Genomic DNA, 18,321 nt, shown 5'->3' on the forward strand with positions numbered 1-18,321 from the left:
CAAGGAGGGAAAAACTTAGAAGCACTGGTGAACTTTACAGTCCAGGGACACAGCATCACCAAAAGACTGGGGCATAATCACAGAACTATAGAATGCTTTACCTCCCTCCACACCTTACCACTACATTACTAAAGGCCTATTTACCACAATTCCTTTCACGTCTATCTTTCAACAAAAAAATTACAAGGCATACTAAAAGGCAAAAACAAACAAATAAAAAAACAAAGAAACAAAAAACAGTTTGAAGAGACTAAACAAGCATCAGAACCAGAGCCAGATATGGCAGGAATGTTGGAATTATCAGACCAAGAATTAAAAAATATATATTATTAATATGCTGTTGGCTTTAATGAAAAAACATCCAAGACAGATGGATAATGTAAACAGAAAGATGGAAATTCTAAGAAAAAATTAAAAAAAGAAATTCTAGGCTTCTGGGCTGGTGAACACATGAAGATTCTGGGAGAGTGGTACCTGAAGAGGAAGCTCCACCCTCCATCCCCCTACCCTACCCTGTGCATCTCTTCCATCTGACAGTTCCTGAATTATATCCTTTTATAATAAAGCAGTAATCTAATAAGTAAAAAAAGAAAGAAAGAAAGAAAGAAATTCTACACGTAAAAAAAATTGTAACAGAAATGAAGAATGCCTTTGATGGATTCATCAGTAGAATGGACATGGCTGAGGAAAGAGTTTCTGAACTTAGGATATGATAATAGACTTTCCAAACTAAAAAGCAAAGAGAAAAAGTCTGAAAAGAAAAAAAACCCAGAAAATTCAAAAATGGTGGGACAACTACAAAAGGTGTAAGATATGCATAATGGGAATGCCAGAAGGAGAAGGAACAGAAGCCATATTTGAAGGAATAATGTCTGATAATTGCCCCAAACTAATGTCAGATACCACATTAATGTCATCATTACAGATACTTTGATCATTAAAAACACAATAAAGGAATACTTTGGACAACTCTGTACTCTCAAATTTGAACCTAGATGAAACAAACCAATTCCTTAAAAGACACAATCTGCCAAAACACACAGAGGAAGAAATAGATAATCTGGTAGGTCCATATCTATTATTTAAATTGAGTCAATAATTAATAACTTTCTAAAATATAAAGTACTAGGCTCAAATGGGTTCACTGGTGAGTTCTACCAAACATTTAAAAAAGAAATTATATCAATACTCTATAATTTCTTCAGATAGAAACAGATGGAATACTTCCTAACTCATTCTATGAGACCAGCATTACCCTAATACCAAAGCCAAAGACATTATAAGAAATGAAAACTATAGACCAACATTTCTCTCAAATATAGATGTAAAAATTCTCAACAAAATGTTAACAAAATCAAATCTCACAGTGTAGGGGCTTCCCTGGTGGTTCAGTGATTAAGAATCCACCTACCAATGCAGGGGACATGGGTTCAAGCCCTGGTCTGGGAAGATCCCATGGCCTATTTTGTCATGTGCCGCGGAGCATCTAAGCCCATGCGCCACAACTACCAAGCCTGTTCTCTAGAGCCTGCAAGGCACAACTACTGAGCCTGCGTGCCACAGCTACTGAAGCCCGCATGCCTAGAGCCTGTGCTCCGCAACAAGAGAAGCCACAACAATGAGAAGCCTGTGCTCTGCAACGAAGAGTAGCCCCCACTCACTGCAACTAGAGAAGGCCCATGCGCAGCAACAAAGACCCAACAGAGCCAAAAATTAAATTAATTAATTAATTTAAAAAAATCTCACAGTGTATAAAAATAATTGTACCACAATTAAGTGGAATGTATTTCAGCTATGTAAGGCTGGTTCAAATTTTAAAATCAGTTAATGTAATTCATAAGTTCAACAGGCTAAGGAAAAAATCACATGATCATATCAAGATGAAGAAAAATACTTTGACAAAACCCAACATCCATGATGAAAAACTCTCAGCAAAATAGAAACAGAGGGGAACTTCTTCAACTAGATAAAGAACAGCTACAAAAAAACCACAGCTAACATCATAGTTAATCAAACTCAAAGCTTTTCTGCTAAGATCAAGACCAAGATCACTGCTTTTCAACACAATTAGCTAAAGCAATAGGACAAGAAAAGGAAAGAAAAGGTATACACACTGGGAAGGAAGAAATAAAACCGTTTTTGTTCTCAGATGACATGATCATCTATGTAGAAAATCTGAAAGAATGAATACAACAGCTCCTGGAACTAAGTGATTATAGGAAGGTTGACGAATACAAAGTTAATATACAAAGGTCAATTGTTTTCCTACATAAAAGCAATAAAAAAGGGGGATTTGACATTAAAAGAACATTACCGGGCTTTCCTGGTGGTGCAGTGGTTGAGAGTCCGCCTGCAGATGCAGGGGACACGGGTTCGTGCCCCAGTCTGGGAAGATCCCACATGCCACAGAACGGCTAGGCCCATGAGCCATGGCCGCTGAGCCTGTGTGTCCAGAGTCTGTGCTCCGCAACAGGAGAGGCCACAACAGTGAGAGGCCCATGTACCACAAAAACAAACAAACAAAAAAATTACCATTTACACAGCATCCCGCAAAGTGAAATACTTGATATAACTTTAACCAAATATGTACAAGATCTATATGAGGAAAACTATAAATCCCTGATGAAGATATAAACTATAATAACTAAATAAATGGAGAGAATATGTCTATGAGTAGAAGGACACGATATTGCAAGATATTAGCTCTTCCCAGCTTGATCTACAGATTCAACACAATTCCAAACAAAATCCCAGAAAGTTGTTTTGTGGATATCCACAAACTGATTTTAAGTTTGTATGTAGAGTCGAAAGGCCCAAAATAGCCAAAACAATATTGTTTTTATTCATTCATCTGTCAATGGACACTTCAGTGGTTTCCATGTCTTGGCTGTTGTGAATAATGCTGCAATGAATATGGGGGTGCAGATATCTCTTTGAGATGATGATTTTATTTCCTTCCCAAATATATCCAAAAGTGGGATTGCTGGATCATACAGTAGTTCTCTTTTTAAATTTCTGAGGAAACTCCATACTGTTTTCCATTGTGGCTGTAACAATTTACATTCCCACTAACAGTGCACAAGGGTTCCCTTTTTTCCACATCCTCACCACCACTTGTTATTTCTTGTCCTTTTTTTTTTTTTTTTTTTTTTTTGCGGTACGCGGGCCTCTCACTGTTGTGGCCTCTCCCGTTGCGGAGCATAGGCTCCAGACGCGCAGGCTCAGTGGCCATGGCCCACGGGCCCAGCAGTTCCGCGGCATGTGGGGTTTTCCCGGACCAGGCCACGAACCCGTGTCCCCTGCATCGGCAGGCGGACTCTCAACCACTGCGCCACCAGGGAAGCCCATTGTCTTCTTGATAATAGGCATTTTAATAGGTTTGAGGTGGTATCTCACTGTGGTTTTGATTTGCATTTCCCTGATGACTAGTGATGTTGAACACCTTTTCATGTACTTGATGGCCATTTGTATGTTTTCTTTGAAAAAATGTCTATTAAGCCCTTGGTCCATTTTTAAATCAGGTTGCTTGGTTTTTATGCTTTTGAGTTATGTGAGATCCTTATATATATATAATTTTTTTTAATGTTTATTTTTTATTATATTTGGCTGTGTTGGGTCTTCGTTTCTGTGCAAGGGCTTTCTCCAGTTGCGACGAGCGGGGGCCACTCTTAATCGCGGTGCACGGGCCTCTCACTGTTGCGCCCTCTCCTGTTGCGGAGCACAGGCTCCAGACGCGCAGGCTAGGTAGTTGTGGCTCACGGACGCAGTTGCTCTGCGGCATGTGGGATCTTCCCGGACCAGGGCTCGAACTCCTGTCCCCCGCATTGGCAGGCAGACTACCAACCACTGTGCCACCAGGGAAGCCCCTTATATATTTTTTATTGTTTGGATCCTTAGTATAGTTTCTTTTCTTTACACTTTACTAGTAATTTTTTTAAAAAATGAGAATGAGTGCTTAATTTTAATCATATGATTTTTTTTCTCCTTTGAATTAATCAATTACAATGACGGATTTTTCACTGTTGAACCATCATTGGTTTCCTGGCCTATTTTGTCATTATGTATATACATTTAAATATTGATGTTTGGGGAATTCCCTGGAGGTCCTGTGGTTAGGACTCTGCTTTCACTGCTGAGGGCCAGGGTTCAATCCCTGGTCGGGGAACAAAGATCCCACAATCCACATGGTGTGACAAAAAAATACAAACACAAACACAGACAAACAAATGAGGAAAGAAAAACTGATGTTTGTAATTTGCTAATATTCTATTTAGGGTTTTAACAGTCCACCATTATGGACAGTGGTCTTAATTTAGCTCTGGGGTTTTTTTTAAATTTATTTTTATTTATTTTTTTGCAGTACGTGGGCCTCTCACTGTTGTGGCCTCTCCCATTGCGGAGCACAGGCTCCGGACACGCCCAGCGCTCCGCGGCATGTGGGATCTTCCCGGACTGGGGCACGAACCCGTGTCCCCTGCATCGGCAGGCGGACTCTCAACCACTGCGCCACCAGGGAAGCCCTGGGGTTTTTTTAAGAGTGTTTTAAACTTTTTTTTTTTTTTTAACATCTTTATTGGGGTATAATTGCTTTACAATGGTGTGTTAGTTTCTGCTTTATAACAGAGTGAATCAGTTATACATATACATATGTTCCCATATCTCTTCCCTCTTTGTCACGACGGGCACTTAGGTTGTTTCCATCTCCGGGCTATTGTAAATAGAGCTGCAATGAACATTTTGGTACATGACTCTTTCTGAATTCTGGTTTCCTCAGGGTATATACCTAGTAGTGGGATTGCTGGGTCATATGGTAGTTCTATTTGTAGTTTTTTAAGGAACCTCCATACTGTTCTCCATAGTGGCTGAACCAATTCACATTCCCACCAGCAGTGCAAGAGTGTTCCCTTTTCTCCACACCCTCTCCAGCATTTATTGTTTCTAGATTTTTTGATGATGGCCATTCTGACTGGTGTGAGATGATATCTCATTGTAGTTTTGATTTGCATTTCTCTAATGATTAATGATGTTGAGCATTCTTTCATGTGTTTGTTGGCAGTCTGTATATCTTCTTTGGAGAAATGTCTATTTAGGTCTTCTGCCCATTTTTGGATTGGGTTGTTTATTTTTTTGTTATTGAGCTGCATGAGCTGCCTGTAAATTTTAGAGATTAATCCTTTGTCAGTTGATTCATTTGCAAATATTTTCTCCCATTCTGAGGGCTGTCTTTTGGTCTTGTTTATGGTTTCCTTTGCTGTGCAAAAGCTTTGAAGTTTCATTAGGTCCCATTTGTTTATTTTTGTTTTTATCTCCATTACTCTAGGAGATGGGTCAAGAAGGATCTTGCTGTGATTTATGTCATAGAGTGTTCTGCCTATGTTTTCCTCTAAGAGTTTGATAGTTTCTGGCCTTACATTTAGGTCTTTAATCCATTTTGAGCTTATTTTTGTGTATGGTGTTAGGGAGTGATCTAATCTCATACTTTTACATGTACCTGTCCAGTTTTCCCAGCACCACTTATTGAAGAGGCTGTCCTTTCTCCACTGTATATTCCTGCCACCTTTATCAAAGATAAGGTGACCATATGTGCATGGGTTTATCTCTGGGCTTTCTATCCTATTCCATTGATCTATCTTTCTGTTTTTGTGCCAGTACCATACTGTCTTGATTACTGTAGCTTTGTAGTATAGTCTGAAGTCAGGCAGCCTGATTCCTCCAGCTCCATTTTTTGTTCTCAAGATTGCTTTGGCTATTCGGGGTCTTTTGTGTTTCCATACAAATTGTGAAATTTTTTGTTCTAGTTCTGTGAAAAATGCCAGTGGTAGTTTGATAGGGATTGCATTGAATCTATAGATTGCTTTGGGTAGTAGAGTCATTTTCACAATGTTGATTCTTCCAATCCAAGAACATGGTATATCTCTCCATCTGTTTGTATCATCTTTAATTTCTTTCATCAGTGTCTTATAATTTTCTGCATACAGGTCTTTTGTCTCCTTAGGTAGGTTTATTCCTAGATATTTTATTCTTTTTGTTGCAATGGTAAATGGGAGTGTTTTCTTGATTTCACTTTCAGATTTTTCATCATTAGTATATAGGAATGCCAGAGATTTCTGTGCATTAATTTTGTATCCTGCTACTTTACCAAATTCATTGATTAGCTCTAGTAGTTTTCTGGTAGCATCTTTAGGATTCTCTATGTATAGTATCATGTCATCTGCAAACAGTGACAGCTTTACTTCTTCTTTTCCGATTTGGATTCCTTTTATTTCCTTTTCTTCTCTGATTGCTGTGGCTAAAACTTCCAAAACTATGTTGAATAAGAGTGGTGAGAGTGGGCAACCTTGTCTTGTTCCTGACCTTAGTGGAAATGCTTTCAGTTTTTCGCCATTGAGGATGATGTTGGCTGTGGGCTTGTCATATACGGCCTTTATTATATTGAGGAAAGTTCCCTCTACACCTACTTTCTGCAGGGTTTTTATCATAAATGGGTGTTGAATTTTGTCAAAAGCTTTCTCTGCATCTATTGAGATGATCATATGGTTTTTCTCCTTCGGTTTGTTAAAATGGTTTATCACATTGATTGTTTTGCATATATTGAAGAATCCTTGCATTCCTGGAATAAACCCCACTTGATCATGGTGTATGATCCTTTTAATGTGCTGTTGGATTCTGTTTGATAGTATTTTGTTGAGGATTTTTGCATCTATGTTCATCAGTGATATTGGCCTGTAGTTTTCTTTCTTTGTGACATCCTTGTCTGGTTTTGGTATCAAGGTGATGGTGGCCTCGTAGAATGAGTTTGGGACTGTTCCTCCCTCTGCTATATTTTGGAAGAGTTTGAGAAGGATAGGTATTAGCTCTTCTCTAAATGTTTGATAGAATTCGCCTGTGAAGCCATCTGGTCCTAGGCTTTTGTTTGTTGGGAGATTTTTTTTTTTTTTTTTAGCGGCACGCGAACCTCTCACTGTTGTGGCTTTTTCCTGTTGCGGAGCACAGGCTCCGGACGTGCAGGCCCAGCGGCCATCATGGCTCACGGACCCAGCCGCTCCGCGGCATGCGGGATCCTCCCAGACCGGGGCACGAACCCGTGTCCCCTGCATCGGCAAGCGGACTCCCAACCACTGCGCCACCAGGGAAGCCCTGTTGGAAGATTTTTAATCACAGTTTCAATTTCAGTGCTTGTGATTGGTCTGTTCATATTTTCTGTTTCTTCCTGGTTCAGTCTTGGCAGGTTGTGCATTTCTAAGAATTTGTCCATTTCTTCCAGGTTGTCCATTTTATTGGCATATAGTTGCTTGTAGTAATCTCTCATGATCTTTTCTATTTCTGCAGTGTCAGTTGTTACTTCTCCTTTTTCATTTCTAATTCTATTGATTTGAGTCTTCTCCCTTTTTTTCTTGATGAGTCTGGCTAATGGTTTATCAATTTTGTTTATCTTCTCAAAGAACCAGCTTTTAGTTTTCTTGATCTTTGCTATCGTTTCCTTCATTTCTTTTTCATTTATTTCTGATCTGATTTTTATGATTTCTTTCTTTCTGCTAACTTTGGGGGTTTTTTGTTCTTCTTTCTCTAATTGCTTTAGGTGCAAGGTTAGGTTGTTTATTCGAGATGTTTCCTGTTTCTTAAGGTAGGGTTGTATTGCTATAAACTTCCCTCTTAGAACTGCTTTTGCTGCATCCCCTAGATTTCGGGTCGTCGTGTCTCCATTGTCATTTGTTTCTAGGTATTTTTTAATTTCCTCTTTGATTTCTTCAGTGATCACTTCGTTATTAAGTAGTGTGTTGTTTAGCGTCCATGTGTTTGTATTTTTTACAGATCTTTTCCTGTAATTGATATCTGGTCTCATAGCGTTGTGGTCGGAAAAGATACTTGATACAATTTCAATTTTCTTAAATTTACCAAGGCTTGATTTGTGACCCAAGATATGATCTATCCTGGAGAATGTTCCATGAGCACTTGAGAAAAATGTGTATTCTGTTGTTTTTGGATGGAGTGTCCTATAAATATCAATTAAGTCCATCTTGTTTAATGTATCATTTAAAGCTTGTGTTTCCTTATTTATTTTCATTTTGGATGATCTGTCCATTGGTGAAAGTGGGGTGTTAAAGTCCCCTACTATGAATGTGTTACTGTCGATTTCCCCTTTTATGGCTGCTAGTTTTTGCCTTATGTATTGAGGTGCTCCTATGTTGGGTGCATAAATATTTACAATTGTTATATCTTCTTCTTGGATCGATCCCTTGATCATTATGTAGTGTCCTTCTTTGTCTCTTCTAATAGTCTTTATTTTAAAGTCTATTTTGTCTGATATGAGAATTGCTACTCCAGCTTTCTTTTGGTTTCCATTTGCATGGAATATCTTTTTCCATCCCCTTACTTTCAGTCTGTATGTGTCTCTAGGTCTGAAGTGGGTCTCTTGTAGACAGCATATATATGGGTCTTGTTTTTGTATCCATTCAGCCAATCTGTGTCTTTTGGTGGGAGCATTTAGTCCATTTACATTTAAGGTAATTATCGATATGTATGTTCCTATTCCCATTTTCTAAATTGTTTTGGGTTCGTTATTATAGGACTTTTCCTTCTCTTGTGTTTTTGTCTAGAGAAGTTCCTTTAGCATTTGTTGTAAAGCTGGTTTGGTGGTGCTGAACTCTCTCAGCTTTTGCTTGTCTGTAAAGGTTTTAATTTCTCCATCAAATCTGAATGAGATCCTTGCTGGGTAGAGTAATCTTGGTTGCAGGTTTTTCTCCTTCATCACTTTCAGTATGTCCTGCCACTCCCTTCTGGCTTGTAGAGTTTCTGCTGAGAGATCAGCTGTTAACCTTATGGGGATTCCCTTGTGTGTTATTTGTTGTTTTTCCCTTGCTGCTTTTAATATGCTTTCTTTGTATTTAGTTTTTGACAGTTTGATTAATATGTGTCTTGGCGTATTTCTCCTTGAATTTATCCTGTATGGGACTCTCTGTGCTTCCTGGACTTGATTAACGATTTCCTTTCCCATATTAGGGAAGTTTTCAACTATAATCTCTTCAAATATTTTCTCAGTCCCTTTCTTTTTCTCTTCTTCTTCTGGAACCCCTATAATTCGAATGTTGGTGCGTTTAATGTTGTCCCAGAGGTCTCTGAGACTGTCCTCAGTTCTTTTCATTCTTTTTTCTTTATTCTGCTCTGCAGTAGTTATTTCCACTATTTTATCTTCCAGGTCACTTATCCGTTCTTCTGCCTCATTTATTCTGCTATTGATCCCATCTAGAGTATTTTTCATTTCATTTATTGTGTTGTTCATCATTGTCTGTTTCATCTTTATTTCTTCTAGGTCCTTGTTAACTGCTTCTTGCATTTTGTCCATTCTATTTCCAAGATTTTGGATCATCTTTACTCTCATTATTCTGAATTCTTTTTCACGTAGACTGCCTATTTCCTCTTCATTTGTTAGGTCTGGTGGGTTTTTATCTTGCTCCTTCATCTGCTGTGTGTTTTTCTGTCTTCTCATTTTGCTTATCTTACTGTGTTTGGGGGTCTCCTTTTTGCTGCAGGTTCGTAGTTCCCGTTGTTTTTGGTGTCTGTCCCCAGTGGCTAAGGTTGGTTTAGTGGGTTGTGTAGGCTTCCTGGTGGAGGGGACTAGTGCCTGTCTTCTGGTGTATGAGGCTGGATCTTGTCTTTCCAGTGGGCAGGTCCAAGTCTAGTGGTGTGTTTTGGGGTGTCGGTGGACTTATTATTATTTTAGGCAGCCTCTCTGCTAATGGGTGGGGTTGTGTTCCTGTCTTGCTACTTGTTTGGCACAGGATGTCCAGCACTGTAGCTTGCCGGTCGTTGAGTGAAGCTGGGTGCTGGTGTTGAGATGGAGATCTCTGGGAGATTTTCGCCGTTTGATATTATGTGGAGCTGGGAGGTCTCTTGTGGACCAGTGTCCTGAAGTTGGCTCTCCCACCTCAGAGGCACAGCACTGACTCCTGGCTGCAGCACCAAGAGCCTTTCATACACACGGCTCAGAATAAAAGGGAGAAAAGGTAGAGAAAGAAAGAAAGGAGAGAGAGAGAGAGAGAGAGAGGGAGAGAGGGAGAGGGAGGGAGGGAAGGGGAGAGAGAGAGAGAGAAAGAAAGAAAGAAAGAAAGAAAGAAAAGAGGGGAGGAAGGAAGGAGGGAAGAAGGAAAAAAGAAAGAAAAAGAAGATAAAGTAAAATAAGATAAAGTAAGATAAAATATAATAAAGTTATTAAAATAAAAAAATTATTAAGAAAAAAAAAAACGGACAGATAGAACCCTAGGACAAATGGTGGAAGCAAAGCTATACAGCATAGATCTTGCCCTCAAAGCCTACGTCCTCAATTTGGGCTGATTCGTTGTCTGTTCATGTATTCCACAGACATCAAGTTGGTTGTGGAGCTTTAATCTGCTGCTTCTGTGGCTGTTGGGAGACATTTCCCTTTCTCTTCTTGTTCTCACAGCTCCCAGGGTCTCAGCTTTGGACTTGGCCCCGCCTCTGCGTGTAGGTCGCGGGAGGGAGTCTGTTCTTCGCTCAGACAGGACGCGGTTAAAGGAGCCGCTGATTCGGGGGCTCTGGCTCACTCAGGCCGGGGGGGGGAGGGAGGGGCACGGAGTGCGGAGCGATCCTGCAGCGGCAGAGGCCAGCGTGACGTTGCACCAGGCTGTGGCGCGCTGTGCGTTCTCCTGGGGAAGTTGTCCCTGGATCCTGGAACCCTGGCAGTGGCGGGCTGGACAGGCTCCCCGGAAGAGGGGTGTGGATAGTAACCTGTGCTCGCACACAGGCTTCTTGGTGGCGGCAGCAGCAGCCTTAGCGTCTCATGCCCGTCTCTGGGGTCCGCGCTTTTAGCCGCGGCTCGCGCCCGTCTCTGGAGCTCCTTTAAGCAGTGCTCCTAATCCCCTCTCCTCGCGCACCAGGAAACAAAGAGGGAAGAAAAAGTCTCTTGCCTCTGAGGCAGGTCCAGACTTTTCCCCAGACTCCCTCCCGCCTAGCCGTGGCGCACTAACCCCCTGCAGGCTGTGTTCACACCGCCAACCCCAGCCCTCTCCCGGCGCTCCGACCATAGCCGGAGCCTCAGCTCTCAGCCCCGCCCGCTCCGGCAGGTGAGCAGACAAGCCTCTCGGGCTGGTGAGTGCCGGTCGGCCTTCATCCTTTGTGCGGGAATCTCTCCGCTTTTCCCTCTGCACCCCTGTTGCTGTGCTCTCCTCTGCGGCTCGGAAGCTTTCCCTCTCCGCCACCCGCAGTCTCCGCCCGCGAAGGGTCTTCCTAGTGTATGGAAACCTTTCCTCCTTCACAGCTCCCTCCCACTGGTGCAGGTCCTGTCCCTATCCTTTTTTCTCTGTTTATTCTTTTTTCTTTTGCGCTACCCAGGTACGTGGGGAGTTTCTTGCCTTTTGGGAGGTCTGAGGTCTTCTGCCAGCGTTCAGTAGGTGTTCTGTAGGAGTTGTTCCACGTGTAGATGTATTTCTCCTTGTCTGGTTTTGATAACAGTGCTGTGCCAGCATCATAAAGATAGTTGGATAACTTTCTGCTCTTTCTATACTTTGGAATAGTTTATATTACTTGGAATGATCTGTTGTTTTATATTTTGCAGAACTTCATGGTGGCAAGACTGCCCATTGCCCTCAATACTCATTTTATCCTTTAAATGTAGGAGTGTGAGCTCCATATTCTTTCATTCCATCAGGACTTTTTTTTTTTTTTTGGCCTCACCACACGGCTTGCAGGATCTTAGTTCTCCGATCTGAACCCGTGCCCCCTGCAGTGGAAGCATGGAGTCCTAACCACTGGGCAACCATGGAGTTCCCTATCAGGACTTTTTTTTACAGCCAGAGCCACAAATCTCCTGGAGGAGGCAGTTGGGAGAATGGTTAAGAGCCTGGGTCCTGGAGTCAGGTGCCTGTGTTTGAGTCTGGTTCCTCATCCTTTTGCCCCTCTGAGCATTTGTTCTTCAGCCTCCTCCTTCCTGCTTCATCTGGTACCCATCTCCTCTTACTTTCCCTTTTCCAGAATTGTAGTCCTCTTTATCCTCTGACGGCTCTTGTTTCAGTCTGTTCCCAATTGTGAGCTTTTTTGGTGAAGTTAATTGCTTTCTTTTCATTTTCCTTAGATCTTAGGAGAGAGGAGAGTAAATGTGTTTTTAAACAGCTAAATGTTCTCTTCTATATGTTTTTCTGTTGTTTTAGTTTCAGTCTCTAGCTTTCTTTTATTTTAGATGTGCCCATTATAAAACATCATATGGTTGGATATTTTTAAAAACCTAATATGAGATTCTGTTAATAGATGAATTGTACCCATTTCCATTTAATACAGACTTATTCCCATCTTTGGGTTTTCTATCCTGCTTTCTTATTTTTTTCCGTTTCATACTTCCATTGAATTGATGGAGATTTCTTCTTCATATTTTTTCTCTAACATTTTAGGAGTCGTGGCTGAGGCTGCTGGTTGCCCTCCGTACCTACTCTCTCTTCTGTCTTGTAAACGGCACCCTGACGTGGGGCATATTGACTCGTTCACCAACATTCTTGTTCCCTCTCCTTTCAGGCATGTTGGAAGATTGTATTTTCCTTCTCCTTGAAGTTAGACACAGCTGCATGACTGTTGAGCCAGTAAAAAGTGAGCAGAAGTGAAATAAGACACTTCCAAGTGGAAACCTACAACGCTGGTGCTCTTCTCTCCAGCCCTTCCTTCCCCTACTTCGAGGAGTGCAATCACAGGAGCTCATATCCACATGGAGGTGGTGTAAGCATGGAGCAGCCTGGAAGACTGAGCAAGCACCCGGAGGGACACCACATGGAGAATTCCCTGGAGCCCCACAGACTTGTGTGAGTGAGAAATACATTTCAGTTAAGCCATTGAGATTTGGAAGTTTGCATCACAGCAGAATCTAGCCTCTTTGGTTACACCTGGCGCAGTGCGTGTCCTTGTAGCCAGGAGGGTCTGGTAACAGTTCTAGCCAATGAAATATAAGTGGAGGGGGCTGGGTGAGTGAGCCTTCTGGGAAAGGTCTTTAAAAGAAATGAAGTCAGCTGGCAGAAGTGTTTCTCTTTTTGCTCTTCATCTACTCTCCTGAAGTGCAGACATGATGGCTGGAACTCTAGGGGTCATCCTAGAGTAAGAGGACTAGTCCCATCCTAGGAGTGCAGGGTGGAAACAGAGAAGATGGGACCTCCTGATATTATGCAGCTGCTGTACCTTGGGCTTGCCACTGCTGGGCTTTATTTATGGGAGAAGAAAACAAACTTTTGTTTAAGCCACTGGCTTTCAGGTTTCTGTTCCTAAGAGTCCAGTACAATTCCCAACTGTTACTGCAGTTATTTAAGTAATTTTCATTCTTCTATTATTTACACTAAAGTTATTTTTTTATGTTTTTATTGTGGAAATGTTCAAACACATCCAAAATGAGACAGAGTAGACATCACTCCAGCTTCAACAATTATCAACTCATAGCCAAACATCCTTCATTGATACCTCCCACTTTCCCCTCCTGGGTTGGGTCTTGTGGTGGTCCTGCCTGCTCTCCTGGAAACCATGTTGTCTTTAGCCCGCCCCCAATAGATAATCCTACTGTGTCCCCCACCCACAGACCTAAATCCACCTTCTATGATGCCCATGGTCCCTGCCTTGGCCTCAGGTGGTGAGGTCGCCACAGTCTGTGGCTTCTTGTCTCTGTCTTAGGCCTCTTTGGGACCACCAGTCCTTTTGGCATGTCTTACTTGTCCCATCTTGGGGGGCCAAGGACTCTTGGCTACTTCCCAGCCCCATAGGGAGTATACAGGGCTCAATGAGGGCAGCCCTTAGACCTACTACTTTGGTACCTTCCTTGGCTTTTTTGTTTGTTTTGTTTTTTGGCCATGCCACATGGCTTGCAGGAACCCAGTTCCCTGACCAGGGATTGAACCCTGGCTATGGCAGTGAAAGCCCAGAATCCGAAACACTAGGCCACCAAGGAACTACCCCTTCCTTGGCTTTTACTACTTTTTGCCTCTGAACCATGCAGCCTCCCCCAGATTCCCCTGTGCCTACTGGAGTGACCTGAGGGGAGGGGCTAAGGGCAGGATCTGGCAGCAGGCTGCAGCAGTACCTAAGCCCCCTCACACTCCTCTGTCTCGGGGCAGTGAATGGGCTTTTGTCTCTTACTGTGTGTCTGGAACTTTCTCTACCTGCCCTGTGCCCTACCCCCTTTTGCTGTCAGAATCTGTGGTCACCCTCTTTAAGGTCACACTCTATCCTAAGTTCTTTGTTCTGAAGATATGAAAGCCCAGTTTGGGAGTGCCCAGAAAACAAATTTTCTTCTCAACTCAGTCCAGCCCTTCTACATAATAAGCACTTATTTCCAGACTTCTAATTTATGATGCACCTGAACAAACTTGATTTTTAGAAACAAAGCTGAACAAAGACCTCTTTACACCAGCAACATCCACCCGGCAAAATGGGAGTGGGTGGGGTAGTGGTCAGAACCAGTGTCCTTCGGTAATGTGTGTGAATGTGTGTGAGTGATCCAGCGGGATATTGGTCAGCCCACTCAAGCTGCCAGACATCCATGGCAGTGGCTGTGGGCATCTCATTTAGGTTTTGGCATGTGGGAAAGAGAAAGAAGACAAGGCAGGATGGAGACCTTGGAGCAGTGGGATCAGATCTGAGGTTGGTGATGTATGAGGTAAGGGGCTAGAGAGCATGGGGTGGGCGTCTTGTGGCAAGGAGACTAGATGTAACCTGGGGACCTTTTCCAGGTCTGAAGGGGACCTATAGGAGATGAGCCTTCACTTACTGAACTACCTTCTTAGGGACCCAGGAGGCTAGGCCCATCTGAGGGTCAGTTTATTTCTTTGTTGAACAGGCCTGGGTCACATATCTCTTGGGGCCACGATGTCACCTGGGGGAGGAGCATGAATGGGGATACCAGGTCCCCCGGAGTTCTCTTAGGCTCACTCCTGACTCAAAGCTGCAACCATGCTCCTCCCATCCCCACTTCAGTGTTTCAGTGTATTCTCAGGAAGAGTTCCTTATGCAGCTCAGTTCTCAGTGATGGTGGGGAACAGAAGAGAGGATCTATGAGGTTCTGAGAGGTCTACCTCTAAGAAGTCCCACATGTGGCCTCATCCCTGCTAAGGAGAGAAAGATGGCTTCACAAATCTAGGCAACTAGCCACAGACCTTGCTGCTAAAAGAGCTTCTCTCCTGACTCCTGTTCTATGCTTCATTCCTCTGCCTGGGGCTCTCTGATGCCCAACATCCATGGGGTTAGACCATCCCTGGCTTCTCAAGACCCCTGATCTTTGAAGGGACTCTTGCAGGTGGTGGTGAAGACTTTGGATGAAACTTGGCTTTCTTGGGCTGCCCCAGAGTCTCCATTGTTCACACCTGTGTGGTGCCATCTTCCTGGGATCCCCTCTACCTGGGACAAGGGGCCCAGCCTACTTTACCCCAACAGCCTCTCCCCATCTCAGGCCCCAGCTCTCAGGAGGGGCTGCATCTTCCTGCTTCCAAAGGTTTTTGACCCAAAGCAGCTCTGCCTCTAGATCCCCATTTTACTTTGCATTCTTAGCTCAGCAGAGAGCAGAAAGCCTTGATTACCTTGAGCCCACTGAGTGTTCAGCTTGGAATTCTGCACGACTGTCCCCAGGTGGGACCACACAGGCTGATTGGCGGGCATATAACCCAGGCTGGGAAGGACTTAACTCAGCGGTTTTCAAATTGTGGCTGCACATTGAATTTCAGTGCCCAGGCCACTTCCCAGCCAATTAAAGCAGAATCTCTGGGTGGGCCCAGGCATCAGTATTTTTTTTTGTGTGTTTTAGGGTATTCCAATGCCCAATGTAGGTTGTGAATCAGAGAGTTAAATTCTTGCCAGCACAGGTTTTAAACACGTCTCACTGCAGGGGTGGGCGCCTAATGGGCTAGTCACACAGAATTCCTGTCATGTTCAGTTTGCAGACCTAACCAGTTTCCTACCACTCACTGCTGCCAGCATGGGAGGAGAGAGCTGTGTCCAAAGCTCCTAAACCTCCCCAGCTGGTCTTCCCATCCCTTGCAAGGCCACCCATTGCAAAATTCTGGGGAGGGCCATGGACCTCAGGCTTCTGGGATGCAGGTTCAGACAAACATCATATCTGACACAGGGTGAGAGTGAGGGACCTTGGGCATGGATGACAAAGCAGAGAATGAGAGATCATGTTCAGAGATGGTTGAGACATAAATGCCAAGATATAATGAGAGACTCAGCAAAGCAGAGTTCCATCAGTACCCACTCGAGGCAGGCCCAGCAGAGGGTGTGGTAGTTTGTGGGAGGGTTGGGGAAGAGAGGGAATCTTGAGGGGAGGCTGGCGCAGCTGCTTCTGAGGATGTGGTAGGATTTAGAGGCTGCGTCCCCAAGCTAATGACTTCCGATGGCAGAGGGACAGCTATCCCCCCACCCACCCACCCCTAATCCTCCTCTGCTTGTTTACCCACTACAATCCCCAGGCTCTCTCTGCCCTCCCCAACCCCATGCGTGGTTCTCCTAGGAAGTGGCCAGCACAAGGAAGGGAAGCCTTGTCTCTCAGCCCCTGGGGAGGGAGGCATCAGGCACAGCTGCAGCATCTCAGCTCCTGTGCTGGCCTTCCCCAGGGGCTGGCTTTGGCTGGCCATCCCCCATTGAGGCACAGTGCCTGTCCTGCTGTTGCTCAGCTGGGGTACCCTGTCCTCCTGGCTCCCTGCTAAGTTCTGTGCTGGCCCTGAGGGCCCTGCCAATCACAGACATGTGGAATCCTGGCCTTCCCAGCTGGCTCTGACTGCATCCAGTCCTACCCTGATTGGAGATGGCTGGGCAGGGGCTGCAGAAAAATAAAGCCCAATGCCTACCCCAACTTGTGGAGGGAGCTCTGATCAGGCTGGCTGAGGTGTCAGAGACTGACCTGGGCCCTGAGGTTTCTTTTGGGCGCAGGATTGGTCAGGTTTGCATTAGGAGCAAGGGCCTAGTGTGAGTTGCCCTGGCATGGGCATTAAGACGATGCCAGGAAATCTTTTCTTTGGGTGGAAGGCAGGAAGATAAGGGGCTGATCCCTCATCTATGGGTCTGATTTCCAGAGGGCAAGACCATGGTCAGTAAATGTCTTTATTGGAAGAGAGATCCATTCTCCTTGGCTCTGCCAGCACCCTAGGTCATGAGGATTTCGATGTCGAGCTCCAGCCAGCTGGCTCTGACCTCATAGCGGCCCTGGATCCGGCCTCGGGTTTGGCTGGCATGCCAGCGCCAGTGAGACTGGATGATGCAGGCTGCTTGGTGCGCCTGGAGAAACCGTCTGCGGGCTTGCCACATTCGAACCTGTGCCTGCACCTTCACCACTGCCCACTCCTGGCAGGTGTAGAGTCTTAGTGCCAGGCGCCGTCTTTGCTCCAGCATCTTGGCCTGCATCGACCTCCACCAGCACTGGATGACCCAGGCCCTGAGTGCTGCATGCAGTAACGTCCAGCGAACCATGTTGCCACGCCACCATGACTGAATCTTTATGGCTGCCTTCTCTAACTGATTGGGGGAAGGAAGAACATGGAGATACTCAGTAGGGTACCCTCCCACTTCTAGACCCACCTCTGGTGCTGGGAGGAAAGGGGGCCTGGCCCAGGTAGCCCTGGCCTCTCATCTCTGGGCCCCATCCATCTTATTTCCAAACCCCTACTCACCTTTAGACCCTGCTCATTATCCACTGGGCAGATCCCTTCTATATGGGCCTCACTCACATTTTGTGTGCTCATGGCCCTGGTCTTTAGGGTCCACTCATCTATCAGTTAGGCCACCCTAGTCTTTAGCCCCGCCCTCAACTGTTAGGCACCCCCATCACTAGACTCCGCCCACCTGCACACAAGGCTCCCCTCATCAGGTCCTGTCCATCCACATTTTGCCCACATTTCTTTCTCCTTTTCTTTTGTTTGTATTTCCTTAGGGATTGACCAGTCACCTTATTTATTGATTCCCATCATTTTGGGGGGCCTGCCGTTATCTCTTGCTTTCAGTTTATTTCTCAGACTTAACTGGTGTCTTAAGTCTTGCTCTTTCTACACCTTCCAGTCACTTATGTCTTTTCCTGCTGGTGGCAGTGAAGAGAAAGATTCATGCAGCTTTCCTTCAAGTAAGGGATTTTACTTAGGACTACTCTTCACCAGTGGGGATTAATGGAAGCTTAAGTGTCAGAGCCTTTGGGAGGGATTCAAGCAGTGTGTTCATGGGCTAGTATGTTTTTTGTTAAGTTTGTGAAAGCAAGATATTTTAGCTGCAATTGGGGAGGGCCTCTGTCTCCACCTCTCTGACCCCCTCTGTCACCCTTTTCTTGTCGGGTGCCATGGAATGGCTGCAGTTTCTTTTGGA

The 18,321-nt window shown here is 44.4% G+C and overlaps 1 protein-coding gene across 1 annotated transcript; it reads right to left on the reverse strand.

Moving 5' to 3' along the window:
* Positions 1 to 17,056: 17,056 nt before the first annotated feature.
* Positions 17,057 to 17,484, reverse strand: IQCF6 (IQ motif containing F6). Its single transcript, XM_007451829.1, has one exon. The coding sequence runs from the start codon at positions 17,437 to 17,439 to the stop codon at positions 17,116 to 17,118; it is 324 nt and encodes a 107-aa protein (XP_007451891.1). The 5' UTR covers positions 17,440 to 17,484; the 3' UTR covers positions 17,057 to 17,115.
* Positions 17,485 to 18,321: the final 837 nt, after the last annotated feature.

Source organism: Lipotes vexillifer, unplaced genomic scaffold, assembly GCF_000442215.2.
Source record: "Lipotes vexillifer unplaced genomic scaffold, Lipotes_vexillifer_v1.1 scaffold500, whole genome shotgun sequence".
In the NCBI taxonomy this organism is placed as follows: Eukaryota; Metazoa; Chordata; class Mammalia; order Artiodactyla; family Lipotidae; genus Lipotes; species Lipotes vexillifer.